Below are 27,922 nucleotides of genomic sequence, written 5' to 3'. Positions count from 1 at the left end.
TTATTAATCATTTCTTCTGTACCAGATACTGTAATTCACCCACAAGAACTGTAGGGCGCCGCACGCTCCTTGGAGGGGGCCCTTCTGCCGGCCACCCGCCTCGGAGGGTTTCAGGCCAGGGCCTGATGTGGCTCATGCCCCCTCGCGGCTTCGTCGTCTGCGCAGTCATCCCACCTTGTTCGTTCTCTCCTTCCCTCCCCGCTAGCCTTGGCTTGCCAGCGGCGCCGGGAAGCCCGACGGCGGCGGTGTCGTAAAAGCGTCGCGAAGGCGTCCGCCCTTGGCGGCTCCCTGCCACCTGTATAAGTGGAGCGTGCTGGGGTGTGAAAAGTAGTATGGAGGCAGCGGTGGCCCGATGTCTGTGTGGTTTCTAGGTCTCCATGGAGAAGCGGCTCGCCAGTGTCCCAGGCTGCTGAGCTCTCGCCGCCCGAGTCCCCGCGGCGCGGCCGCAGGGCCATGCTAGCTTTGCGCGTGGCGCGCGGCTCGTGGGGGGCCCTGCGCGGCGCCGCTTGGGCTCCGGGGACGCGGCCGAGTAAGGGGCGCGCCTGCTGGGCCCTGCTGCCGCCCGTGCCGTGCTGCTTGGGCTGCCTGGCCGAACGCTGGAGGCTGCGTCCGGCCGCGCTTGGCTTGCGGCTGCCCGGGATCGGCCAGCGGAACCACTGCTCGGGCGCGGGGAAGGCGGCCCCCAGGCCAGCGGCCGGAGCGGGCGCCGCCGCCGAAGCCCCGGGCGGCCAGTGGGGCCCGGCGAGCACCCCCAGCCTGGTACGTACCGATGAGGCGGCGGCGGGCCGGCCCTGGGCTGGGGTCGCCGCCCCTGAACTCGAGTAACATACTCTGGGTGATGCAGCTCTGACGCTTCCGTTTCCTAACTTTTAGACTGTTCCCTGAAAAGAAGTTACTGGCAGGTCATTCGGTCGGGATGAATTTCAGGGTCACCAGCGGGGTCCACCTCCGGTCTCTGTGGCCAAGTTAGAAATCATTTCTCTTCCCCCTTCTATCTGCACCCGTTGCTGGAAGGGCCGCCTCTGCATATTGCATTGGTAAAGGTAGCCTTCGCTTGTCATATTAAAAGCCTATTTTTAATTCTTTTGAAGTGAATCCTCAGTGTTTAAGCAAGTCTTTGGGAATCTTTAGAAAGGTATACAGGCCCTTCTGTTTGCTTGTGCAAGTTTCGTTCACCATCATTTGACCTTTGGTAACCTTACACATTATAGGATGAAGGCTAATTAAACAATTTAGGTTGTAATTAAAAGATCTTTTAACCTTTAATTATAGAAAAAGATTTAAACTATTCTTGAGGTAACGGAGGGAAGTATTCGTCCACTTACCTGTTGATATGCTGCCTAGACAGAAGACATCCGAGCATGAGTGTGGGAGAGCTTCTGATGTCATGTTAGCAAGACTCATGCAATTATTACATCTTCAATTGTTATGTCTTCAGTGGCCCCTGTACTGCTTTCATCAGTTGTACAGCATGGGTTGAGGTGGCCAGATCCTGGCAGTGGTCTCAGCTCCACTAATAGCTAAAGCATGTTGGGGTTTTGAATGCTGGATACTTTGAAGTTGCCATATCCTGACTGAAGACCTTCCCAGAACGGCAGTAGTTGGTCGAGTATGCCACAGGTTATCTGGTTGAGTAATCTGAGATTAGCTCTCCTAATATTAACTTTGAAACTTTTACAAATTTAATGATTACAAATTAATGAGATACTTTAACTGAAATATTCTATGTGGAGCTAAAAATAACTCCACTGTTCCAGCAACATTCAGTTCTGTTTGTTAATTCGCCAAATGAAATGATGTTTCTGTTTACAACTTTGTCTTTAATTTTGCCCTGTGGATAATTTCTGAAGTTAATTTGGGGCCCTTTTTTCTGATCTTTTGCTTAGTGCTTTTTCGCAACCATGTGCAACCTTCTCCCCTCCCACTCTTCCCTTTGAGTTGCTGTAACCTTTGATCAGTATTTGACTTACTCTCTACCATAGTATGGCCAACAGACTTATCTTTTTTCTCTGGACTCTGAAACACTCTGATATTTGAACTTGAATTTGGGATGTGTTCCAAGAATGTTTTCATTATATAAAGTGGATTACTTTCAGTAAAAGATCTCAGAATAGAGGTTTGTATTGCTTCTTGTTTTGTGATTGCTCTTCTGATAATTTGAAGTTTTTCTATAGCTTTCAATGACAGTATTCTGCCACCTGACCCCAGCGACAACTATTTAATTATCCCTCCAAGCTGAGATGCTTTCTTGCTGAGTTTCTTTTATAAACACAGACGTAGTGTCTTTAGAGAATACCTTTTTTTTTGAGACTGCGTCTCGCTCTGTCGCCAGGTCTGGAGTGCAGTGGCCGGATCTCAGCTCATTGCAAGCTCCGCCTCCCGGGTTCACCCCATTCTCCTGCCTCAGCCTCCCGAGTAGCTGGGACTACAGGCACCCGCCACCTCGCCCGGCTAGTTTTTTGTATTTTTTAGTAGAGACGGGGTTTCACCATGTTAGCCAGGATGGTCTCGATCTCCTGACCCCGTGATCCGCCCGTCTTGGCCTCCCAAAGTGCTGGGATTACAGGCTTGAGCCACCGCGCCCGGCCCCTTTTTTTTTTTTTTTTAAACAGGATAGTTCATAGAATTTTAAAAGATATCTTTAGAAATGGACTTTGCCACCTTTTTTACAACCAAAATTAAGATTCAGGCAAGTTGGCTAGTACTAAGAAAGAGGTTAAATGGGGTTCTAGTGAAGAGAAAGTCCCATGGGGTAGAATTGGCAGTCTTGACTCAGTGGAGAAAAAAAATCTAGGCTTTAGGGAAAGGCGTTTTCTTGTCTTTATTTCTGTACCCTGTTGTGCAGGTTGTCTTAGCTCCACTGGGCCGAGGCTTTTCAAAGCTGAAATACCCTCTCATGAGTCAGATTCTGTTTGGCAAGAAGGGGATGTTCTTCAGACAGCTGCCGAAGAGCTCTTCTGTTAGTGCCAACTTCAGCCAGCTTGGCTCCAAATGAAGTGTCACGGAATCGCAAAGCCCCCAGATGGGAACTATGAAAGCTCTTGGTTTTTAGTTGAGGATCTTAACATTTCCATGACTGTTTTGGACAAATTTACAAAATTTCTCCATTTCCAAATATCACAATCTCTATTCCTATCTCCATTTTCTTCTAGCGGTTCTCTTAGTGATGAGGTTATAGAATTCAATCTTTTTTTGTTCTCTTCGTTCATACCTCCATGTACTGTATTAGCGTTCTTTAGATATGTGTAAGGGAGTGAGGGAGATTCTTTGCAGTAAATATTTCAAGCTGAATGCCTGGAGTTGATAATTTGGCTTTTTTTTCTGACACTTTTACTTGTAAGTAGACACTATTTGTCTACTTAGAAGATCTTCCTGAAGTTTCACCTTTAAAAGCAGAGTATTAAAAGTTCCGAGTTCTTACAATGAAGTTATATGTGAAAAGCTTAGCTTATATGGCAGATAATGCATGTGTTCTATCTTCCCTCTCTTAAGAAAACCTGTAATAGGCCAGGCGTGGTGGCTCACGCCTGTAATCCTAGCCCTTCGGGCGGCTGAGGCTGGCAGATCACAAGGTCAGGAGTTCGAGACCAGCCTGGCCAACACAGTGAAACTCCGTCTCTACTAAAAATACAAAAATTAGCTGGGCGTGGTGGCGGGCGCCTGTAATCCCAGCTACTCAGGAGGCTGAGGCAGGAGAATCCCTTGAACCCGGGAGGTGGAGGTTGCAGTGAGCTGAGATCGTGCCCCTGCACTACAGCCTGGGCGATAGAACTAGACTCCGTCTCAAAAAAAAAAGAAAAGAGAAAAGGAAACCTGTAATATGTAAGATGCCTTACTCTGTGTTTGAGTACATGATACATCTTCATCTTTTGTATTCTTTTTTTTTTTCTTTTTTTAATAAAAAAAAATTGAGATGGGATTCTCTCCATGTTTCCCAGGCTGGTCTGTAATTCCTGGGCTCAAGGGATCCTCCTGCCTTGGCCTCCTGAAGTGCTGTGATTACAGGTGTCAGCCACCATGCCCAGCCATCTTCTGTATTCTTGAAAGAAGATTTTAGGAAGATATCTGTAAAAAGAACTGAATGGATTTTAAAATTCTATTTAATGTACTAAATTTAAAGTTTATGCAGCTTCTGACCGAAGCTGATGAAGTATATTTTTCTAATGTATATAGTTATTCAAAGTATGAATTCATAGTATTTTATTTAAATTTTGTTGTCTTTGTGTTTCAGTATGAAAACCCATGGACAATCCCAAACATGTTGTCAATGACGAGAATTGGCTTGGCCCCAGTTCTGGGCTATTTGATTATTGAAGAAGATTTTAATACTGCACTAGGAGTTTTTGCTTTAGCTGGGCTAACAGATTTGGTAAGTTGTAAATGCACTCCCAGTTTGCTCTCCTTCCAAATGCTCGTCTGTACTACTAAGTTGAAATAGCATAGCCTTAGCTTGCTTTTCCTTGGGAGAAAATTCTCAAGATGAATTTGACGTAGTACTTTTTGTGAGGACTTTGTCTTTAGCATCTATATGGGATTTTTTTTTTTTTTTTTTTTTTTTTTGGCATATGATTTCAGGGAGGAAGCGAAGGTTGTAGGGAAGTAAAGGAGGGGATACTTTGCACTCTTGGTTTTTAAGAGTGAAAGAAACAGCCTTAGAAATTTCCAAAGAGCCGAGTGCTTGCTTTAGGGATAGAAATAGGGGAGAGGAGATTTGAGATGACTTTTCTATGTATTGTGATAAAGAGGAGTACTCTGGTCTGCAACTGGTTTTCCTAGCGGAGAGGGAAACTGGGCCAGTTGTTAGGACCCAGGGAACTAGGATGTAACCAGGGAGCATGTAGAACTCATAGCTTTGCTCAGGTTTCATGCTAGCAGGAGGCTGTAGGTACCCCCACAGATTTATTTTCTGATCTCTGCTCTACACTCCTCTGGCTGCCCTGCAGAATGCTCTGGGCTTACAAATTGAACATCCTTCCTTCTTCTCCCTCAGCAGATGGACAAAGAAGAGGAACTCTCCTTGATACCACAATGTTAGTTTTGATAGAGGAGAGGAGAATTTATTCAAATTATCTCACATTAGAACTGGAAAATAATTTTATAACAAAAGGCTACGTTAAATAGGCTTTTGTGGACTGGCTAGCCATCATCATGTATGACATTATTTGTATTACCAACTTTATTTCATGAAAGTTTTGAAATGCCTTATAAAACTGGCTGGACACAGTGGCTTATACTTGTAATTCCAGTGCTTTGAGAGGTCAGGAGTTTGAGACCAACCTGCACAACATAGCAAGAGCCTATCTCTACAAAAAATTTAAAAATTGGCATGGTTGCACATGCCTGCAGCACTAGGTACTCAGGAGGCTGAGGCAGGAGGATTGCTTGAGCTCAGGAGTTCAAGGCTGCAGTGAGCTATAATCTCACCACTGTGCTATAGTCTGGGTAACAGAGCAAGACCTTGTCTCTTAAAAAACAAAAAAGAAGGAAAAACTTCATGCTGTATAAAAATATAGTTGAGGGAAGTGTGGAAAAGATGAGGGAATAATTTTAAACCAGGGCGAAGTTAGCAGGAGAAATAGATATGTTATATTCATGTACAAGGTTGGTCTGAGAGCTATATGAGCATCCAGACAGGCGGTGCTTTGGTGCCTCTTCAAACTAATTTATGTTTGAAAAGCTTTGATCAATTTTGCTCAATATTTATTGAGTGAGAATTGAGAAAAACTAGTTTTATATTAATAAAAGTTGCATGGCATCTTTCTTTGTATCATCAGCTGTTGTCTTTGAGGTTCATAGAAATGTAATTCCACGTGCCTAGTAGCAGAAGCATTGGTAGGCAACATAGAATTAACTGAAGATTTTGGAATGCAGACAGGAGAGCATTTGCACTGTTACATGGCATTTCCAAACCTGCTTCAAACGTAGTCTCTCAAATTGGCTTTACCTCTGTTTTTCCAGAGTTTAGCTTCTACTAATATTTGTCACCGCCTCTTCCCATTCTCACAATCTTTCTCCTTTTATTTTGTCTCTGCTTTTTTTTTTTTTTGGAGACGGGAGTCTCACTCTGTCGCCCAGGCTGGAGTGCAGCGGCGTGATGTTGGCTCACTGCAGCCTCTGCCTCTCAGGTTCCAGCAATTCTGCCTCAGCCTCCCGGATAGCGGGGATTACAGGCACGCACCACCACACCCGGCTAATTTTTGTATTTTTAGTAGAGATGGGGTTTCACCATGTTGGCCAGGCTGGTCTCAAGCTCCTGACCTCAGGTGATCCGCCTGCCTCGGCCTCCCAAAGTGCTGGGATTACAGGCATGAGCCACCGCACCTGGCCTGTCCCTTCTTTTCTCTCAAAGCCTCCACTCATTGTCAATGTTATCTCCAAGTCTGTCAAAGGCCATTATACTGGTAACAGTTTTTTTTTTAACATAACAGACAAGATCTTTTTCAGTTACTGTAGTCTCCTTTTTTGTCTGCTACGTTTTTTTTTCTTTTTTCTTAAAAGCCGCCACATGAGATTACAGTATTAATTGAATGTTAGAGAGGCCCCATTAACATTTTTCTAAATACATAACATGATGTTTATGGAAACCTGAGTTAACTGGTGCCACATTTCACATTGGTTCCGTGGAGATTTTCGTGCCTTTCGATTGGCCACTGGGAGGTGGCCATACTCATCATTTTAAGCCGGGGAATGACAAAGTCTGATTGCCTTGTGCGTGGAAAATGGATTATAGACAGGTCAGAGTAGAAGCAGAGTAACTGGTTAGGGGCTCACTGTGGTCTAGCAAGAGTGGAAGCAGAGTAACTGGTTAGGGACTGACCGTGATCCGTGGCAGCAGTAGTAGGAACTTAGACTGTGGTTGGAATTTGGAGTTGGAGAGAAGTATGTGGGTTTGAGATATATTTTAAAGACAGAGGTAATATGTTGATGGATTAGATATGGAGTGAGAGTAGGAAGAGTCAAATATGAATACTAGGGTGTTACTTTAAAAAAAAATTCTCTTCTAAAACCAGGTTCATGGAAATGACATTTTCTGTGATGAGCAACACTGGAATAGGGCAGAGTTTAAGGGAAAATACTAAGAATTCTGTTGCTTATCCACATAGAAGTATCAATTGAGCAGTTTAGTAGTTTGGAGTTGGAGGAAGTCTTCGTTACAGAGAGAAATTTGGGAGCTGTCAGATATAGATGGTTGGATCTGGGTAAAATCATCCAGACTGAGGTAACAGAAATGAAGAGTCAGAGAAATGAGCAACAAGTAGAGCACCAGAAAAGAAGCCAGTCAGGAACCCTGGGAAGGAATAGCTGGCGAGGAAGGAATCAAATTAGGCAGTGAGATTTCCCAGGAAGTGGAGAAAGTGCTTCAGTTGTGTCGAGGTCAGGTACTCTAAAAATGCGGAATTCGTTGGTGACCTTTATGAGCCTCACCTCTGGAGGGGTGGGGACTATCGGAGAGGGTTGAAAACAGATGTGAGATGGTAATGATACGGGACGTTCCTTTGAAGCAGTTTTGCTTTGTAGGGGAATACAGAAATGGGATCACAGAAGGGTCTTTTAAAAAGATATGTATTGGGGAATTCTGTCTATCTATCTACCTATCTAATCCTCTATGTAAAAATATATATGCTGGAGTATATGTATATACTGGGGAATTTTTCTTTGGCCTTTTTTTTTTTTTTTGAGATAAATCTCGTTGTGTTGCCCAGGTTGGCCTTGAACTCCTGGCTTCAAACAATCCTCCCACTTTAGCCTTCCAAGTAGCTGGGACTATAGGTGTGCCACTGTGCCCAGTGAATTTTTGTTGTTAGTTAAGTGATTAATTAAATGATCAGGTAGAGAGATTACATGAAAGGGAGAGATTGATGATGCAAGGCGAGATGGGGAAGAAGAGAGGCAGGTCACAGAAGGTGACAGGGCATGGTAACGGATGAAGGAAAGCAGAGAGAGTGAATGGATGCAGGTAGGTGGAGGATTTGATGATGGGAATATGAGGACGAGCTGACTACATTTTTCTTTTTTCTTAAGGAAAATATAGACATGACCTTGTGCAAAAGAGATGAAGTTAGGTCTGAGGTGAGAGCACAGACAGTGTGAAAGAGACAGTGTGAAAAGAGAGGGTAAATATAGTAAGCAGGTGTGGGATTGCTAGGCAGTATTGGGTGCCCATGGGAGATTTGTGGTCCCCAGTTTGAAGTGAGACCAGTCTTCCCATTTGTGTGTTTTCCTTAAGCACTGTTCAGCTCTTAGGTGCAGGCCCAGAGTACATGGAGAGTTGTTTTTAAGCAGGGTTGAAGGAGAGTGGAGTGAAGGGGAGTTACAGATGTTTGTAAAGGAATGATGTTGATGTCCTTGTAATCTAGTGTGGGTTAGAGGAATAGTGAAGATGAGAGGGTGATGATGGTGAAAAAGTGAAAGGTTAAGTTCCCTGAGGTCAGAAACTGAACTAAACCTCATCTTCCAAGGTCCCAGCTCCCCAGGCTAGGTACTTTTCTGTTCATATGCTTAAGAAGAAAATAGATTTTTTTCAGTTGCAATAGTAATAGCTAGTAACTGCTTTTTTTTGAGGATTTACTAAGCGTTGAGTGCTGAACAAGTATTAATCACTTTATGTGCTGAAGACAACCACCCTTTTGAGGTAGGTAATTTATCTCTGTTTTACAGATGAGGAAACTAAGGCTTAGTCAGGTCAAATAACTTATCCAAGATCACACAGCTAGTAAGTGGCAGAGCCAGGACTTGAACAGCTTTTGTTCTGCTACAAAGACCACATTTTTTTTTACCACGGTCCTGGACTCCTGCTGTCTCCTCTAACTCATTGGAGCACTTGAGATATGGACAACTTATTTGTTCTTTAAAATGAACCATGATTAATTATGTCTAAATTAATCTTTTTTTCCCCTTAGAAATAGTATTAGGGAACTCAAACATTTGTTGAAACTTGAAGTTAAATGAGTAAAAGCCAGGAAGGGACTTGGATAAACCAGAAAATACTTGCCTTGTTTAATGTAGAGAGACAATACTTTTCAGTCCATTTTGTGGCCCTAGAGTGGCCAGACCACTCCCTTCTCAAGTTAGGATGGAGATCTGGGTTTTTATGGGAAGAATTGAATACTTAAATGTAGATAACTAATTACAGTTTTTAAAAGCTCTGATAGATCAAACAGAACCAGCTTGCAGGCCCCATTTGGCCCACTAGCAACTAGATGTGACTTATGCTTTAAATATAGTTTATTTTTATCACAATAATATAAAAATAAATAAGTATCAGAATTTTAACTAGGTCAGGTAGAGAGGACTGAGTTTTCTACTCAAATGTGGGTAATGCTGATACAGTCGGAATAAGGAATAAACAGTGGTATTGAGCAAAATAAATTGAAAAACAGAAAAATGGTAAGTTTTAACGGAGTTGAATTATATTATCCTAGACCAGGCTCTGCCATGCATGCTTTCTTTGAGTTTTCTTTGGGTTCTTTATAGCTTTAAATACATCACTAACCATATCTTTAAATGTGTGTTTGGGTTCATCCACCAAAGGGGCCTTGTGAAAATACTGAGAAATAACCAGAAGGCCTTGAGGGGAAAGAAAATAAGTGTGCATTTATTTTAAGACCAGTTGCTAATTTAAAAGCAAAATGTATACCAGTGAAAGAATGAGAATGTTTGGGGGTAAGAAACAGAAGAGATTTTGTTTACATTTTATGAGAGTATAATTGTTATTCTGGTATATCTTAAGCTTCAGAATATCTACTCTGTTCCTGTTATGACATTTATATATAAAAAAAAAAACTTCTATTTTCAGTTGGATGGATTTATTGCTCGAAACTGGGCCAATCAAAAATCAGCTTTGGGAAGTGCTCTTGATCCACTTGCTGATAAAATACTTATCAGTATCTTATATGTTAGCTTGACCTATGCAGATCTTATTCCAGGTAAGATCACGTCATGCGTACTTTTGAATAGTACAGGGAAGAATGACATTAGTCAGCTTAGGATTTCTCTTGAGAGACAAATAATTTTTGTTCCAAAAATATAGTTTTCAACTTTAAACTGTTTCCCTAATTTTAAACTGTTGAACTGTTTTATTTGTCAAACTACTTGCGGATTTTAGAATTTGTGTCCTTGTTTTACTAGTAGAATCAGTTGCTTTCCTAGTAAGGTTGTTTAAAATTAAAATCAAACAAATATTTCACAGTGCCAATTCATATTACTCTGAAATTTTTTGGTGCTATGTTATATATTTTTAGTGCCTAGCTTTTTGAAAGCAATTTAGTTTTCTTATGTTTATTATCTTTATTAATATCGTTTAATCATAATAAGTGAGAACTCTGAAATCCTGAAGATGTCTATAAAATTTCATATTATGTAGACCCTATTAGGCAATTTTTAAATTATACAATAGTTTGTACATTATATGAATACTTTTTCTAATAAGATTTTATGATTTTTTGCTTTGTATTTTCCATGTGCTTTTCTGATTGTTCGTTTTCTACTTCAGTTGTATTTCTCAGTTGTTCTCCCTCAGATGAAGTTAAACTGTTTTTTTTTCTAAGAGCTAGGAATCATATCTAATCACACTGGGACTTCCCTTCACTGTCAGTCTAAGAGTTTGCATTTTTGAGGTTTAGGAAAAGAAAAAAAAAGGAAGAAAGAAAGAAATGGTATCTTAGAACAAAGAAGCTGCCACATGGTCCCTCGGTATCATGTTGTTATTGACACTTGGTAGAAAGAAGTATAGTGGCGTTTCAGCCTAGTGTAGTCTCCTCCAACTAGAAATTATTTTTCTTTCTTGCTTTTAGTTTTCTAAGTTCTTGTACCAAAATAAAAAATAAATTGGACTAATGTTTACTTTTATGTGCTGCTTTGAAAGTTAGAATGGAAGTGTGTATGTGATTGGGGTGTGTGTATGTGTGTGTGTAAGATTTCTTGCCTCGGCTGGTCTCGAACTGCTGGGCTCAAGCGATCCTCCCACCTCAGCCTCCCAAAGTGACTGTGGATTACAGGCTTGAATCACCTTGCTTGGCCCCTCCCATTTTTTCATAGTTACATTGTATTTTGATGTATTGTTTTACAAAGGTTGCCCAGTCATTTTGCTATTGAACATAGAAATTGTTTCCAGGTTTTTTGGAATTATGAGTAACATTGCTGTGAGTTTTACTTATATAATTGGTGTAGGTTGCTTTCTAAGCTGAGACTTCCCTTCACTGGCAATCTTAGTTTCCATTTTCTTTCTTCTGTGTTGAGTCTGTTTTTCCAGGCTCCCTTGTCTTCCTTTGCATTAAGTTACTCCTTTTCTCCAGTTGTTTTCTGTAGAAGGATGGAGTGTGGCAGCCAGATTTTTAGAGGTCCTAGACATCTCAATGTCTGTATTTTGTCTTCCATACATGATTGACAGTTGAAGTAGGCATTACTTTTTTTAATCTTTTTTCTTTTTCTTTTCTTTCTTTTTGAGACAGGGTCTCACTCTGTGACCCAGGCTGGAGTGCAGTGGCACAGTCTCAGCTCATTGCAGCCTTGACCTCCCAGCTCAAGCAGTCCTCCCACCTCATCCTCCCAAGAACTTACCACCACATGCACCACCACGCCTGACTAATTTTTCTATTTTTTGTAGAGATAGGGTTTTGCCATGTTGCCTAGGCTAGAGGTGTAATTTTTAAATTGCAGATGATTTTAATTTGGAATTGTGAAGACCCTCTTCCATAGACTTGGAGATTCCAACTTGCTATGGAGCAGTCTCTTATCATTCTGATACGTTTTCCTTTACATGTGATTGTGTTTTGTATTGGAAAGCTTTTAGGATTTTAAGAAAATGTGATTCCTAATTGATGTTTTCTTTAAAAAGTTATCTCTCTTAATTCATTTTCTAATGCTTATATGGCTACCCATTTATCCCAGCACATTTTATAGAAAAATAGGTATTTTCAGACTCAGAGCAAGGTTATTTCTAAGTTGTTTTCTTCTCCATTGATTCGTCTGTCTTTGCATCGGTGGCGCCCTTCTTATTGCTTTGCTAAAAGTCTTGCTATCTGGTAGAGCAAGTCCTTTCCACTTTGGACATTCTTAGCCCTTTCCATTTGTTATAAATTTTAGAATCAACTTTTCCAAGAATCAGCAATTTTCCAGAGAAAAATCTGTTTGGATTTTGATCGGGATTGCAATGAACTTATGATCTGTTTGGAGGAATTTGCATCTTTACAATTTTAAGTCTTCCAGTCCACGGACATGCTGTATCTACTCTATTTAGGTCTTCTTTAGTATCTGTTAAAGTTTTATAGTTCTCTCCAGAAAGATAATAAACATTTTTGTTAGACTTACTCCTAAGTGCATGATAGTTCTTGGTGCTTTTATAAATGGTAGCTTTTAAATTTCATTTTCTGGCCAGGCACAATGGCTTACCGTAAGCCAGCACTTTGTGGGGCTGAGGTGGGTGGATCACTTGAGATCAAGACTTCAAGAGTAGCCTGGCCAGCATGGCGAAACCCTGTCTACTAAAAATACAAAAATTAGCCGTGTGTAGTGGCATGTGCCTGTAATCCCAGCTACTCAGGAGGGTGAGGCACGAGAATGTCTTGAACCTGGGAGGCAGAGGTTGCAATGAGCCAAGATTACATGACTGCACTCCAGCCTGAGTGACAAAGTGAGACTCTGTCCTCAAAAAAAAAAAAAAATTATTTTCTAATAACTCCATGTTGATATGAAAAAGTCAGTACTGTTTCTAATGTTGATTGTTGTGTCTAGTGAAACTTGCTAACTTGTATTCTAACAATATACATATAAATTCGCTTGGATTTTTTACATGCTTAATTATGTCTTATATGTAATTAATGACAATGTATTTCTTCTTTTCCAATCCTTTTACTTTTTGTTTCTTTTACTTGCCTTACTGCACTGAGTAGTACAGTGTTGGCAAGGAGTGGTGTCAATGTCTTGTTCCCAATCTCATAGAAAAGCCTTAAGTGTTTCACTGTTAAAGATGATGTTTGCTGTTGGTTTTTGTAAGTATCCTTTTTCAAGTTAAGAAGTTCACTTCTGTTGGGAGTTTAAGAGTTTTTCTTACAATTGACTACTGAATTTTTTTGTGTTTTTTGCAGAGATGCGGTTTTGCTATGTTGCTCATGCTGATCTTGAACTCTTGGCCTCCCAGAGTTCTGGGATTATAGGCATAAGCCACCACCCCTGGGCTGGATATAAATTTTGTCTAACTCCTTTTGTGTATTACTATGGTCGTATTGTTTTTCCCTTTAGCTGTTCATGTGTGGTGAATTACACATGTTAATGCAATATTAGTTCTAATGTTAAAACAACTTGCAATTCCTGGTATAAATCCAACATTGCCATGATATATTTATGAAAAAATTGCTGGATTTGTCTTGCTAATATTTTGTGGAAGATTTCAAATTTTAATTCATGAGATTGGCTTGGAATTCTTCATATATTCTTGTTAAGTTTTCATATCAGATTATAATTAGCCTCATAAAATGAACTGGGAACTTTTTTTTTTCTTCCTTTCTTGGAAGATGTTTCATTATGAATATTTCTTTTTTTTTTTTTTTTTTGAGGCGGAGTCTCGCTCTGTCGCCCGGACTGGAGTGCAGTGGCCAGATCTCAGCTCACTGCAAGCTCCACCTCCCGGGTTTCCGCCATTCTCCTGCCTCAGCCTCCCGAGTAGCTGGGACTACAGGCGCCCGCCACGTCGCCCGGCTAGTTTTTTTGTATTTTTAGTAGAGACAGGGTTTCACCGTATTAGCCAGGATGGTCTCGATCTCCTGACCTCGTGATCCGCCCGTCTCGGCCTCCCAAAGTGCTGGGATTACAGGCTTGAGCCACCGCGCCCGGCCCATTATGAATATTTCTACTTAAAAGTTTGGTAGAATTTGTTAAAGCCATTGAGGCCTAGAGTTTTCTTTAGGGAAGAATTTTAAAATAGATAATTCATTTTCTTTAATTGTTAACGGAATGATTCAGGTTTAAAGTATATCTTTTTTTTTTTTTTTTAACCTTCAACCAACTCACTCCATATTGTATCTTTTGACCAGTTTTTAAGTTGTGATGTTTTTCTCAGAATTTGTCCATTTGATCTACCTTATAAAAAATTTATCATATGGGATTTATGGTATCCTCATTAACTTTATTTATTGACTTACTACTCCTTGTGGAGCAGGGCTACCCCATAGGCAGTGTGTCCAGAATAACTCTCATTAACCTTTTGATGTCTGTAGGATATGTAGTAATGTCCTTCTTTTCCTCTTATTTTTTGTCCCTTTTTTTCTTTTTTTTTTAATCTTTTTTTTGCCAGAGGTTTGTCAGTTTTATGAATCTTTTCAAAGAACCAGGTTTGGGTTTTGTCAAGCCTCTCTGATATGTTGTTTACTACTTCATTAAATCTTGCTGTTTTATTTTTTCTTCTTCAGGTTTTCTTTGCTGTTCCTTTTCTAATTTTCTTTTCTTTTCTTTTCTTTTTTTTTTTTTTTTTTTGAGTGCAGTGGCCTGATCTCAGCTCACTGCAACCTCTGCCTTCTGGGTTCATGCGATTCTCCTGCCTCAGCCTCCTGAGTAGCTACGATTACAGGCCTGTGCCACCATACTCGGCTAGTTTTTTTGTATTTTTAGTAGAGATGGGGTTTCACCATGTTGGCCAGGCTGGCCTCGAACTCCTGACCTCAGGTGATCCTGAAGTGATCCTGACCTCTGGTGCCTCTGCCTCTCAAAGTGCTGGGATTACAGGTGTGAGCCACCATGCCTGGCTCTAAATTCTTTTAATTGATTCTGTCTAGAAATAAAATGGAGATTCTTATGTAATTAAAAATTTTTAGTAGCTTTTTTTAAAAAAGGAAACATGAAAATTGATATATTTTATGTAATCCACTATATCAAAAATATTATCATTTTAACTTGTAGTCAATAAATTAATGAGAATTTTTTCCTATCACACCTTCAAAGTCTAATGTGTATTTTGAACCGTGCAGCTATAGGTGGCTACTTGTTTTTCAGCTTTTCTAAAGATTGCATATAAGACTGTATATTTTCCTCTAATTACCACTTTCATTGCGTCTCCTATGTTAGTTTTAGTGTGTCATTGTCCAGTATACAATATTTTCCTATTTCCATTATTATTCTTTCATTGACCTGTTAGGTTAAAAATAAATATATCTTAATTTGTTGCCATTTTGGGGGGGATTTTTTAGTTATCTTTTTGTTACAATTTCAATCGTAATAACCTTGTGTTCAGAGAACATGCTCTGTGATTTCAGCCTTTCAGCCCAGTACAGTCAGATTTTATAAATATTCCTTGAATACTTGAAATGAATGTATATTCTACAGTTCTTGGGTATGATGTTCTTCATAGGTCTATTAGATCAAGTTTTAATCCTGCTCTTGAAGTCTTCTGTTTCTTCACTGAATGTTCTTTTGCTTTTGGTTTGTTCAGCAGTTAGAGTTTCCTACTGTGTGTCTAGTTTTCCAGTGTTTGTCTCTGTAGTTGTGATTTTGTTTTGTATCTTTTTTTTTTTTTTTTGAGACAGAGTCCTGCTCTGTCTCCCAGGCTAGTGTGCAATGGCACCATCTCAGCTCACTGCAGCCTCCGCCACCTGGGTCCAAGCGATTCTCCTACCTCAGCCTCCTGACTAGCTGGAATTACAGGTCCATGCCACCATGCCCTGCTAATTTTTGTATTTTTAGTAGTGACGGGGTTTCACCATGTTGGCCATGCTGGTCTTGAACCCCAGACCTCAAGTGATCTGCCCACCTTGGCCTCCCAAAGTGCTGCAATTATGGGTGTGAGCCTCCACACCTGGTCTGCTTTGTATGTCTTGAAGTTATGTTGTTAAAGTGAGTATGAATTAGAAATTGTTATGTCTTCTTGGTGAATTGAATGTTTTATTGTGAAGTGACCCTCTATAGCTCTAGTAATGATTTTTACCTTAAAATATATTTTGTGGGCTATTACTTAAGCTCAGCTGGCTTGCTTTTGGTAGTGTTTGCATGATAAATATTTTACCTTCTACATTTCTGCATCTTTTTAGATATCACTTGTAAATAACATATATTTATGTAAATATATATGTAAATAACATATTTTAAATAAAACCCATTTTCTCTTAACCCAAATAGTCTTTTAACAGAAGCATTTAACCCATTAATATTTATTGTGATTGAGAGATGTTTCATTCAGTCTTTTATTTTACTTGAAGTATTGTATATGACATATGTTTTGTCCTTTTTAGTATTTTTAAATTATATTTTCTTTCACTCTACTAGTTTGAAAGTTTTACACGGTTTCCATTCAGTTTTCCTCCAAATTAAAACATTTATCTTTATAAAAATATGATCTTAATAATTCTGTACTCATTCTGGGCATGGGAGGCACCTTAGAATACTTGAACTCCAATTATTCTCTCAGCTTAGGTTACTGTTGTCATACTTTTATATATTTCTTAAACTCACAGATATGTTTATATAATGTTCATTTAAATTTATCTTCATATTTATTACTCTTTGTTGGTCTGTGTTGTTTGATGTATTTCAGACCTCCCATCTGAGATCATTTTCCTTTTGTCTGAAGTATGTTCTTTTGGAATTCTTTTTAATGTAGGTGTACTGGTAAATTCTTTTTCTCTGAAAATGTTTTCATTTTGTCTTTATTCTTGAAGAATATTTTTGTTGTGTATAGAATTCCAGGTTGGTGTTAGTTTTTCTTAGCATGTTTATGATATTGCTCAGTCATTCTCTTCCATTGTTGATAATAAGAAATCAGCTGTTAATCCATTTTTTTTTTTTTTTTTCAAGGCAAGGTCTCACTCTGTCACCCAGGCTGGAGTGCAGTGGTATGATCTTAGCTCACTGCATTCTCTGCCTCCTGGGCTCAAGCAGTCCTCCTACCTCAGCCTCCTGAGTAGCTGGGACTACAGGTGTGTGCCACCATGCCCATCTCATTTTTGTATGGTTTTTAGAGATGGAGTTTCGCCTGTTGCCCAGGCTGGTCTTGAACTTTTGAGCTCAAGCAATCTACCCACCTTGGCCTTCCAAAGAGCTCTGATTACAGGCAAGAGCCACTGCACCTGGCCGTATTGCTTTTTTTGAAGGCAATTTTGTTTTCTTGTGGCTGTTTTTAAGATTGTCTTTTGTTTTTCTCTGTTTCATAATAATATTTCTTGTTATAAGTTTCTTTTTTATTCTGCTTGGGATTTATTGGACTTCTAAGTCTGTGGATTATATATTGAAGTTAGTGCTAGAAAATTCTCAGCCACAATCTCTTTAAATGTTGTTGTGTATTCTTTCTTTTCTTTTGGGACTACAATATACCTATGATAGACATGTTCTCTCTGTATCCATTACATCTCAGTGGGTTTCTTCTGTGTTCGCTCATTTTATCTTTTTGAGCTCCATTCTGGCTGTACTAATAGGTTTACTATTTTTCATTTAATTGCCTCTCTTTAGCCGTGCCAAATCTATTTAATCTTAACTTCTATTGTATTCACTAACTATAGAACTCCTGTTTTATTCCTTTTTGGACTTGCTAAGTCATCTTTTATGGTTTTCAGTTCCATGCTGAAGTTTTCAATATTGACTTTTATCCCCTTGTACATGCTAAGCTTAGTTGTTTTTATAGACTCTGGTGATTCAAAAATCTTACATCTTTTGGTAGTCTCTTTCATTTGTCCACTGTTTCTGTTGATTCTTACTCATGGTATTTTAATTATTTGTTATTTTTTTTTCTGTTTAGATATATTCTTTGAAAAATAATTTGGAGGAATATTTGATTCTTATGAACATGGCATTACTCACCAGAGAAGATTTTTTTGTTCTACCAGGTGCCTAGGAATGCTAACAGTCTGGGACCACATAGACCATCAGGTGATGAGACAATCCTGGGAGTCCTGTTTTACTTTGGGCCATCTTTTCTCCCAACCCTGTAGGAATAGTCATTCAGATCCTAGCTGCAAGCTAGGAGATGGTTTATCAGAGCCCAGCCTCGAGGGCTCTGAGCTTTGGCTACTGTCACCCCATCATAACTGAGCTTCATGGATTGATTCTTTTCTTTCAGATTTTCTTTTAAAAATCTTTGTCTTTTTTTTTTTCTTCTGAAAGATTCCCCCAACATTACCATTCCCCCCTTCTGTTGACTTTTTTTGGCTCTCATTTTGAATTTTCAAAAGTTCATGTTCTCTGTCTCCGTTTAAAAAAAAAAAGTTCTTATATCGTGGATGAATGTCATTCAGGATGTCTATACATACATGCGCATACCTCATTTTTATTGCATTTCACTTTATTGCACTTTGCAAAGTGACATTTTTTACAAATTCAGAGTTTGGCAACCGTATGTCCACAAATCTATCAGCACCATTTTTCTAACATATGTGCCCATTTTGCCTCTCTGTCACTTTTTTTTTTTTTTTTTTTCCCTGAGACAGGGTCTTGCTCTGTCACTCAGGCTGGAATGCAGTGGTATAATTATGCCTCACTGCGGCCTTGACCTCTTGGGCTCAAGGGATCCTCTTGTCTCAGTTTCTTGAGTAGCTGAGACTACAGATGTGCGCCACCACACACTCAGCTAATTTTTAAATTTTTTATAGAGATGGGGTTTCCCTATGTTGCCCAAGCTGCTCTCGAACTCCTGGGCTTAAGTGATCCTCCCACCTCAGCCTTTCAAAATGCTGGGATTACAGGCATGACCCACAGCATCTGGTCTCTGTCACGTTATAATAATTCTGCCAATATTCCAGACTTTGTCATTATTAAATCTATTATGGTGATCTGTGATCAGTGATCCCTGATGTTACTGTCTAATTGCTTTGGGATGCGGTGAACCCGTGAGAGTCATCCATGAGGGTTGGAATCAACTTCTTCCAAAATCCTGTTAATCAAGAGTGAAATTAATCAATTAATGTTGTGTATGTTCTGACTGTTCCACCAATCTGTGGGTCCCCTATCTCTCTCCCTCTCCTCAGGCCTCCCTATTCTCTGAGACACAGTAATATTGAGATTAGACCATTTAATAACCCTACAATGGGAAAGGAAGAAGTTATATGTCTCTCACTTTAAATCAAAAGCTAGAAATTATTAAGCTTAGTGAGGAGGGCATTTCAAAAGCTGAGAGAGGCTGAAAGCTAGGCCTCTTGTGCCAAATAGCTAGCCAAGTTGTGAATGCATAGGAAAAGTTCTTGAAGGAAATTAAAATTGTTACTCCAGTGAACACATAAACGTTAAGTAAGCAAAACAGCCTTATTGCTTATGGAAAGAAAGTCTGAATGGTCTGAATGGAAGATCAAGTCAGCCAAAACATGCCCTTAAGCCAAAGCCTAATCTATAATAGATTAAGGCCCTAACTCTCTTCAATTCTGTGAAGGCACAGAGAGGTGAAGAAGTTGCAGCAGAAAAGTTGGAAGCTAGCTGACCTTGGTTTGTGCAGTTTAAGGAAAAAAGCCATCTCCATAACATGGAAGTGCAAAGTGAAGCAGCAAGCACTAGTGGGGAAGCTGCAGCAAGTTATCCAGAAAATCTGGCTAATGATGAGGGTGGATACAATAAACAACAGATTGTCAGTGGAGACAAACCACCTTCGTTGGAAGAAGATGCCATCTAAAGCTTTCATAGCTAGAGAGAGGTCAGTGCGTGGGCTTCAAAGAACAGGCTGATTCTTTTGCTAGAGGCCAATGAAGCCAGTGAGTTTAAGTTGAAGCCAGTGCTCATTATCATTCTGAATATGGTAGGGCCCTTAAGCATTATGCTAAATCTACTCTGCCTGTGCTCTAGAAATGGAATAGCAAAGCATGAATGACAGCACGTCTGTTTACAACATGATGTACTGAATATTTTAAGCCTACAGTTGAGACCTACTGCTCAGAAAAAAAAGATTCAGTTTAAAATGTTACTACTCATTGACAACACACCTGATCACCCAAGAGCTCTGATGGAGATAAACAAGAAAATTAATGTTGTGTTCATACCTACTGACACATCCATTCTTCAGTCCTTGTTATTTTGACTTTCAAGTCTTATTATTTAAGAAATACATTCCCCAAGGCTATAGGTGCCATAGATAGTGATTCCTCTGATGGATCTGGGCAAAGTAAATTGAAAACCTTCTAGAAAGGATTCACCGTTCTAGATGCCATTAAGAATATTGATGATTCATGGGAGAAAGTCAAAATATCACCATTAACTGGATTTTTGGAAGAAGTTGATTCCAACCCACATGGATGATTTGAGGGGTTCAAGACTAGTGGAGGAAGTCACTGCAGATGTGGTAGAAATAGCAAGATAGCTAGAATTAGAAGTGGAGCCTGAGGATGAGTGAATTGCTGCAATCTCATGATAAAAATTTCCTGAGTTGCTTCTTAAACAAAGAGGTTTTTAGAGATGAAATATACTCCTGGTGAAGATGTTGTGAACACTGTTGACATGACAACAAAGGATTTAAAATATGACACAGACTTAGTGGATAAGGCCGCTGCAGGACTTGGGAGAATTAACTTCAACTTTTTTTTTTTGAGACGGAGTGTTGCTGTGTCGCCCAGGCTGGAGTGCAGTGGCATGATCTCGGCTCACTGCAAGCTCTGCCTCCCGGGTTCACGCCATTCTCCTGCCTCAGCCTCCCGAGTACCTGGGACTACAGGCGCCCACCACCATGTCCGGCTAATTTTTTTGTATTTTTAGTAGAGACGGGATTTCACCATGTTAGCCAGGATGGTCTCGATCTCCTGAGCTCGTGATCTACCCTCCTTGGCCTCCCAAAGTGCTGGGATTATAGGCATGAGCCACTGCGCCCGGCCTTAACTTCAATTTTGAAGGAAGTTCTGTGGGTAAAATGCTATCAAATAGCATTGCATGGTACAGAGAAATCTTTTGTGAAAGGCAGAGTCAATTTATGTGGCAAACTTAATTGTTGTCTTGTTTTAAAAAATTGCCACAGCCAGCCCAGCCTTCAGCAACCACCACTCTGATCAGTCAGCAGCTGTCAACATTGAGATAAGACCTTCTACTAGCAAAAAGATTATGACTCGTTAAAGCCTCAGATGATCATTAGCATGATTTAGCACTAAAGTATTTTTAAATTAAGGTGTGTGTGCTTGTGTGTGTGTGTGTGTGTGTATTTAGACAGTGCTACTACTACCGTACACAAAATGGATTGTAGTGTAGACATAACTTTCATGTGCACTGGGAAACTGAAAAATTCGTGCGACTCACTTTACTGTAGTATTAGCTTTGTTGCGGTGGTCTGGAACAGAGCCTTCAATATCTCTGAGGTATACTTGTATTTATTTATTTATTTATTTATTTTTTTAAAAAACCTCTGTATTGGGTCTCTTTCCTTCAGATTCTATTTTTTGTTTGTTTTGGCCTCTCTTTTATGGTGGAGACTTTATTGAAATGTGTGGTGATCCTTGGCTGCTAACATATTTGAATGAGGCATGAAAAGTTCATTGGGAGCTCAGCAGGCACTGGGGTACAGGGCCTGAATTCTCAGTATCTTTAAGCTTATTCTGTAGATCCTAGCTCTCCATCTGCTGCTTGGGAATTATAAAGGCCTTCCCACCAGGGTTTTGGGAGCTAAGCTGTGGGAGGAGGCTGGGGTCTCATTGTTCAGTATGTAGACCTTTGCTTGATCCCTACTGCACTCCAGTGCCCCTTGGTTCAGAGAGTAACGTGGAGTGGGGGTTGGTAACTTTTCCTGCAAAGGACCAGATAATAAATATTTCCTGCTTTGTGGGTAATGTGATCTTTGTCACAACCACTCAGCTTTGCTATTGTAGCGTGAAAGCAGCCATAGAAAATATATAGATGAGTGAATGTGAATGTATTCCAATAAAATTTCACTTATGGACACTGGAAATTGATTTTATTTTATTTTATTTTATTTATTTATTTTTGAGATGGAGCCTCGCTCTGTCGCCTAGGCTGGTGTGCAGTGGCGCTATCTCGGCTCGCTGCAACCCCTGCCTCCCAGGTTCAAGTGATTCTCCTGCTTCATTCTCTTGAGTACCTGGGATTACAGCCACCACCACTATGCCCGGCTAATTGTATTTTTAGTAGAGGCGGGGTTTTACCATGTTGACCAGGCTGGTCTCGAACTCCTGACCTCAGGTGATTCACCTGCCTCGGCCTCCCAAAGTGCTGGGATTACAGGCATGGCCCACCATGCCTGTTTTTTTGTTTTTGTTTTTTGTTTGTTTGTTTTTTAGACAGGGTCTCACTCCGTCACTTAGGCTGGGATGCAGTGGCACAAGTCTTGGCTCACTACAACCTCTGCCTCCCAGTCACTTTCAAGAAGTGATTCTCATGCTTCAACCTCCTGAGTAGCTGGGATTACAGGCATGCACCACGAGGCCCAGCTAATTTTTGTGTTTTTAGTAGAGATGGGATTTTGCCACGTTGGCCAGGCTGGTCTTAAACTCTTGGCCTCAAGTGATCTGCCTGTCTCAGCCTCCCAAAGTGCTAGGATTATAGGCATGAGCCACCCCGCCCAGCCTGGAAATTGAATTTCATAGCATTTTCATGTGTCTTGAAATACTGGTCTTCTGACTTTTCTTCCCCCAACCATTAAAAAATGTAAAAATCACTCTTAGCCACAGGGAGCCCACAGCCCTAGCAGTAAGGTGTTAGGGAAGGCTTGGGGCAGGGATCTGACTGCTCTTTATATGGACTTCTTGAGTTTCTCTTGTGGAGTTGCTTCTTGTGGGAATTCCTTTCTGAAGAACTTAGGTTTCAGCTCTTCCCACCTTATTACTAATAAGCTTGGTTAAAACTTTGAAATCTGTCTCCTCTACTCATTCTCTTTGTGTTTTTATATCTTTCATTTCTTTACTGTCATTTTAGGAGAGTTTTGGAAAGTAGAATGATGCATATATGCAGTCTTGCATGTTCCTACTTTTATGCTGCATTTTTTAAAAGTCACATCTACCTTCATTTTAATACCTTTGTTTCTCTAAGAGTAAGACATATCTTCTGCAGGATTGGAGGTCAAGAAACTTTTTGCTTTCCTTTTTTGCTAGAATAATAAATCATTCTGCTATTCTTTTTGGTCTTTTTTGGGAGGGGGAGAAGGATGAAAACAAATTTTTTGGCTTATATGTTGATTAGAGAGTGGAAGGCAAGTCCAAGTTAATTTCTACTTAGATTTATGTCCACTGAACTTAGGTCTGTGTGTATTTGTTCTGCCACATTTTTGTATTATTATATTGTTTCTGGTTTACCATATGTTAAATTATTATTTCTGGCTTAAGTCAATTTCTAGAATATTCTGTTAAATTTACTGTTTTCAGTGTAAAAACCTATGGTGTAGATGTTAACCATTTTTAATATGTAAACGATTTTATGAAATCTTTCCCTTTAATGCTAATAAAACTTGACCATGATGTCTGGCTTTGTGGGCTGTGTGATCTCTGTCACAGCTGCTCAGCTCTGCTGTTGTAGTGTGAAAGCAGCCACAGAAAATATTTGAATTAGTGAGTATAGAATGTGTTCTAATAACATTTTACTTACAGACACTGGAAATATCGTTGCAAATATTACCCATGTTTCAGAGTTAGCAAGTAGGGAGAAAAAACCTGGAGAAATCCTTGACACATTTTACACTGTCCTACCCATCACTTTCTTACTCTAGTAGGCAAAATGAAAGCTGTTTTAACTGTAGAAGAGGAGAGGAGGCCAAGAGGGAAAGCCAGGAAATAGGATAAAATTTTTTAACTACAGTAGGAGCCCGTGTCTTTCAGTTGGCTGAGGCCTTTGAGACCATCTGGTGCAGAAATGTTCTAGCCTTGCTGTGCATAAGAGTCACCCAGAGGAGAGCTTTCACCCGGAAGAGAGCTTTCATCTGGGCTTTTACTGAACTCTCTCAAGGTGACTTTTGCATGGGCAGTCAGTTTGGGGAACTCTTGTTTGTTTGTTTTTTTTTTAATAGCTCTTTCCCCTACCAGATGGTTACAGATGGTAAACTGAGTCCAGAGATGCTAATTGTTAGGTCACACTGTTGGGTTGGAACCTAATGCGCTGCACCAAGCATAGTCTGAATTCCATAGGCCTACATTCCTGGTTGAATGCAATCTTGCATGTTCTTCCATGCATACATAGATTTTAATTTGCATGGATTTGCTGCTTTTTGTTTTTTTTTTTTTTTTGAGACGGAGTTTCGCTCTTGTTGCCCAGGCTGGAGTGCAGTGGCGCGATCTTGGCTCACTGCAACGTCCACCTCCTGGGTTCAAGTGATTCTCCTGCCTCAGACTCCTGAGTAGCTGGGATTACAGGCATGCGCCACCACGCCTGGCTAATTTTGTATTTTTAGTAGAGATGGGGTTTCTCCATGTTGGTCAGGTTGGTCTCGAGCTCCTGACCTCAGGTGATCTGCCTGCCTCGGCCTCCCAAAGTGCTGGGATTACAGGCGTGAGCCACTGCACAGGTTTGCTGCATTTTAAAAGTATGAGTGTTGTTAGATTTTGCCAGCTAATGATTGCTACAGAAAAGTTTGTTTTACAAGTACAAAAATGTTCCTAAAAATTATGAGTTACTGTTTTCATGCTTGGCTCATATAGCCATATCTTGTTTGCTCCAAATGCTATGACTTGAGTGGATAAGCACTTTTTCTTTGGAATAGTGTTATCCATCAAGGACTCGGCCAAGGATCAACACTTACATCATAGCTATAACCAGCAGAGATTTAAATTTTAAATCTGTAATTAATTAGAGATTTTCTTCAAATTGCAGAGCCAGTTGAATGTCAAAACTGGAGAGGACCATAAGTACAGCCTCCAATAATTCATAAAAGATTTGTTTGAAAGTATTATGGAAGGGATATTCATGATCCTTTTTATTTTTATCTTTATTTATTTGAAATAGCTTGAATAGTGTTTGAACCGAGTGAACTCAGGGTTTTCCCCCCCTTTTTAAAAATAATAATTTTTTTCTTATAAAAGATATATTCACAGTTAAAAACTTTCTGTGGTGCAGAAGGATATAAAGTGAAGCAAGTTCTTTGCCATCTCATTCCCATTCAATAAGGAAATAGGGGTTCCTTAGGTATTTATTTGAAAATATCCTTCTATTGGCTATGGCTCTGGGACCATAGTGTAAAATCTGAGGAATGATGACAGAACTATTGACAAGTTGAATTCATTGAATGGGCAAGGAGAAAAACAGCAATCCCTGGGAAGAAACTGGCTGGATAAGTATAAAATATTTCAGGCTGGGCACGGTGGCTCATGCATGTAATCCTTGCATTTTGGGAGGCTGAGGCGGGCAGATCGCTTGAACTCAGGAGTTTTAGACCAGCTGGGATAACATGGTGAAATCCCTTCTCTACCAAAAAAAAAAAAAAAAATTAGGCATGGTGGCATGTACCTGTGTTCCCAGCTACTGGGGAGGGTGAGGTGAGAGGATTGCCTTGAGCCCAGGAGGTCAAGGCTACAGTGAGTCGTTACCGTGCCACTGCACTCCAGCCTAGGCAACAAAGCAAGGCCCTGTCAAAAAGAAACAAACAAAAACAAACCAAAGAAAATTCTGTTTCTCTACTAGTTGCACATAACAGCAAATTTTACTCTTCAGAGAATAGTCTGAAATGCAGAACAAGCAATCAAAGCTCCTGAGATTCCAGAAGAGTTTGAGGCCTCCCACATCCTTCGCCACCCCTCTATCATCTCTTTCCATGTAATTCTGAGTATGGTGATCTTTTTTTCAAATGTACAGAGCTAAGAAGTAGCAGAGGAGGAGAGAGTGCTGAGTAGAGCTGATGCTGACAACTTCAGACCAATAGCTTAAAAACATGCAAGAAAAAAGCATAATCAGATGAGAAGATCGGCATACTGAAACGCAGATACAGACTTCAAAGCTATAGTCTGTACTTCACTTTGTTTTAAGGGCGGGTTAAAGAAGAATATAAAAATCAGTAGTTTGCTATAGGGAACCCTAAACCATCAATAGGTGTTCATTATAAAACTATTTGTGAAAACAGCAGTTTGTGGTAAGGCTGAATGACATGTTATTATATTCATAATATATGTTAGTAATTTTCAGAATCCCAGTTAAAATTATTTTATGTTTGATTTTCAGTTCCGCTTACTTATATGATCATTTCGAGAGATGTAATGTTGATTGCTGCTGTTTTTTATGTCAGATACCGAACTCTTCCAACACCAGTGAGTTTGTTTCCAAAAAGTATTCTTTTAGCATTGTATATGATTTAAGGAAAAAACAAAAAGACATTTTTTAAAGTTAACCTCTTTTCTTTCAATTGATGGCACGTGAAACCCAGACCAGCCAGCCCATATCCCTAGAAGCAGATTCTTTAAAGGTGTTTCACATAGGTCTGAGACATACTGTCTAACCTCTACCATGGATAGTCTAGAATTGGTTTTAAAAATCACAGTTGTATGAACATGGAACGATTTGTTTGCATATTTATTCATGAGCTCTATAAATATTTGAGCACAGACGTGTGGCAATTAACCTCTTTTGGCTCCCAGTCTACTGAAAATAGAGCAGTATTTTGTTCATTTTATTTTTTAATTCAAAAAAGAAAATAGTGAATAAGGGAATTTTGAGTTTAATAAAATTTTATAAAGCAACTTTATAGGTATTGTGTTTGAATTTTACAGCAATTGAGAAATCTATTAATTTTTTAAAACTCAGTTTTCAGTATATATTGAATGTATGATTTATAAAATTATGTTATTACCTGACTATAATAACAAAATGTCTATTTTAAATAAAAATGTCTATTTTAAACAATAAATTAATTACTTTATCTTTTTTGGTCCTCTGCCAGCGAACACTTGCCAAGTATTTCAATCCTTGCTATGCCACAGCTAGGTTAAAACCAACATTCATTAGCAAGGTAAGAGAATGCAATGTTCTTTTAAGTTATCCCTTTGTAAATTTTTATTATATGGGATATAAACCTCAGTCAAGAACAGCTGAAAATGAGACAAATTTAAATGCATAGAGCATAGAGGCTAGAGAGTGGCGTCAGGCAGGCAGCTTTAACCCAGTTCTTTTGTCCTCCATGTTTTTTGGATCATCCTTTACATGTTGTGCCTTGAGTTGGTGGTCTGAGAATTTAAGCTCTGAATGAGGTAATTGGGCCACTGTTCAGGGAAAGGGAATTGAAATGTAATTGTTCCTTTTTTTTTTTTTTTTTGAGACAAGGTCTTACTTTGTTGCCCAGGCTGGTATGGAACTCCTGGCTTCAAGCAGTCCTCCTGCCTTGGGCTCCCAAATTATTGGGATTACAGGAGTGAGCCACCAAGCTTGGCTGTAATTGCTTCTTGATTGAGTTTCACAGATTATGAAGAGTCCCTTGTGGTTTCACTCCCCTCCTCCCTGTGGTGAAAACACCAAATGGCCTTTCATTTTCAGGATTGACAGTTAAGTGGAAAGGCATAGGAAAGTAGGAAAAAGTTGTGTTCACTGATAAACGACTGCTACTCTTAGTTGTCCATTCTGTTTTCCTGAGCATTCAGGGCAGTAAGTATATGCCAGTCTGCACACAAAAAGGATACTGTTAATGCCTCTCAAACCATATTTGTTTTTCTAGTAGTTTTGATAAGTTTTCTCAGTTCATTATTTTGTCCCATCTTTAATGTCAAGGATTTAACAGTTAAGAATGCCCATCCTTTTTGAGAGAGAAGGGTGGTAGCTTTTATACAGAACTCCCTGGGGTGGACTTTTACCTACATGCATAGGGTTTGGGTTTTGTTGTTGTTTTTTGTTTGTTTGGCTTCAAGTGACTTGTATTTATATTGTATGGCAATTTGAGTGTAGCACTACATGGAAAGTGGCTTAAAGAGGTACAGGGACAAGTGCCTTAAACCCTTATACGAAGTCCTTCAGATAAAATTTATTTTTCATTTTATTTTATTTTATTTTTAAGATGGAGTTTTTGCTCTTGTTGCGCAGGCTGGAGTGCAGTGATGTGATCTCAGCTCACTGCAGTCTCCAC

The 27,922-nt window shown here is 39.7% G+C and overlaps 1 protein-coding gene across 6 annotated transcripts in view; it reads left to right on the top strand.

Moving 5' to 3' along the window:
- Positions 1 to 266: 266 nt before the first annotated feature.
- CRLS1 (cardiolipin synthase 1) overlaps positions 267 to 27,922 on the top strand; it is a 33,773-nt gene continuing 6,117 nt past the window's right edge. Inside the window, exons 1-6 of one of the 6 annotated variants that reach the window (XM_033185661.1) lie at positions 622 to 759; positions 1,983 to 2,116; positions 4,232 to 4,369; positions 9,797 to 9,926; positions 26,035 to 26,120; positions 26,750 to 26,818. In XM_033185661.1, the coding sequence (XP_033041552.1) occupies positions 4,259 to 4,369; positions 9,797 to 9,926; positions 26,035 to 26,120; positions 26,750 to 26,818 (396 nt within the window). In that variant the 5' untranslated portion in view covers positions 622 to 759; positions 1,983 to 2,116; positions 4,232 to 4,258. Of the gene's footprint in view, positions 1,044 to 1,378; positions 1,629 to 1,982; positions 2,117 to 4,231; positions 4,370 to 9,796; positions 9,927 to 26,034; positions 26,121 to 26,749; positions 26,819 to 27,922 lie in introns of those variants that run through there. The other 5 variants (XM_033185659.1, XM_033185662.1, XM_033185660.1 and 2 more) reach the window with 5 other exon arrangements.

This window comes from Trachypithecus francoisi, unplaced genomic scaffold (assembly GCF_009764315.1).
Source record: "Trachypithecus francoisi isolate TF-2019V2 unplaced genomic scaffold, Tfra_2.0 Lachesis_group21, whole genome shotgun sequence".
Taxonomy (NCBI): Eukaryota; Metazoa; Chordata; class Mammalia; order Primates; family Cercopithecidae; genus Trachypithecus; species Trachypithecus francoisi.
This window is presented reverse-complemented; position numbering and strand designations above follow the sequence as displayed.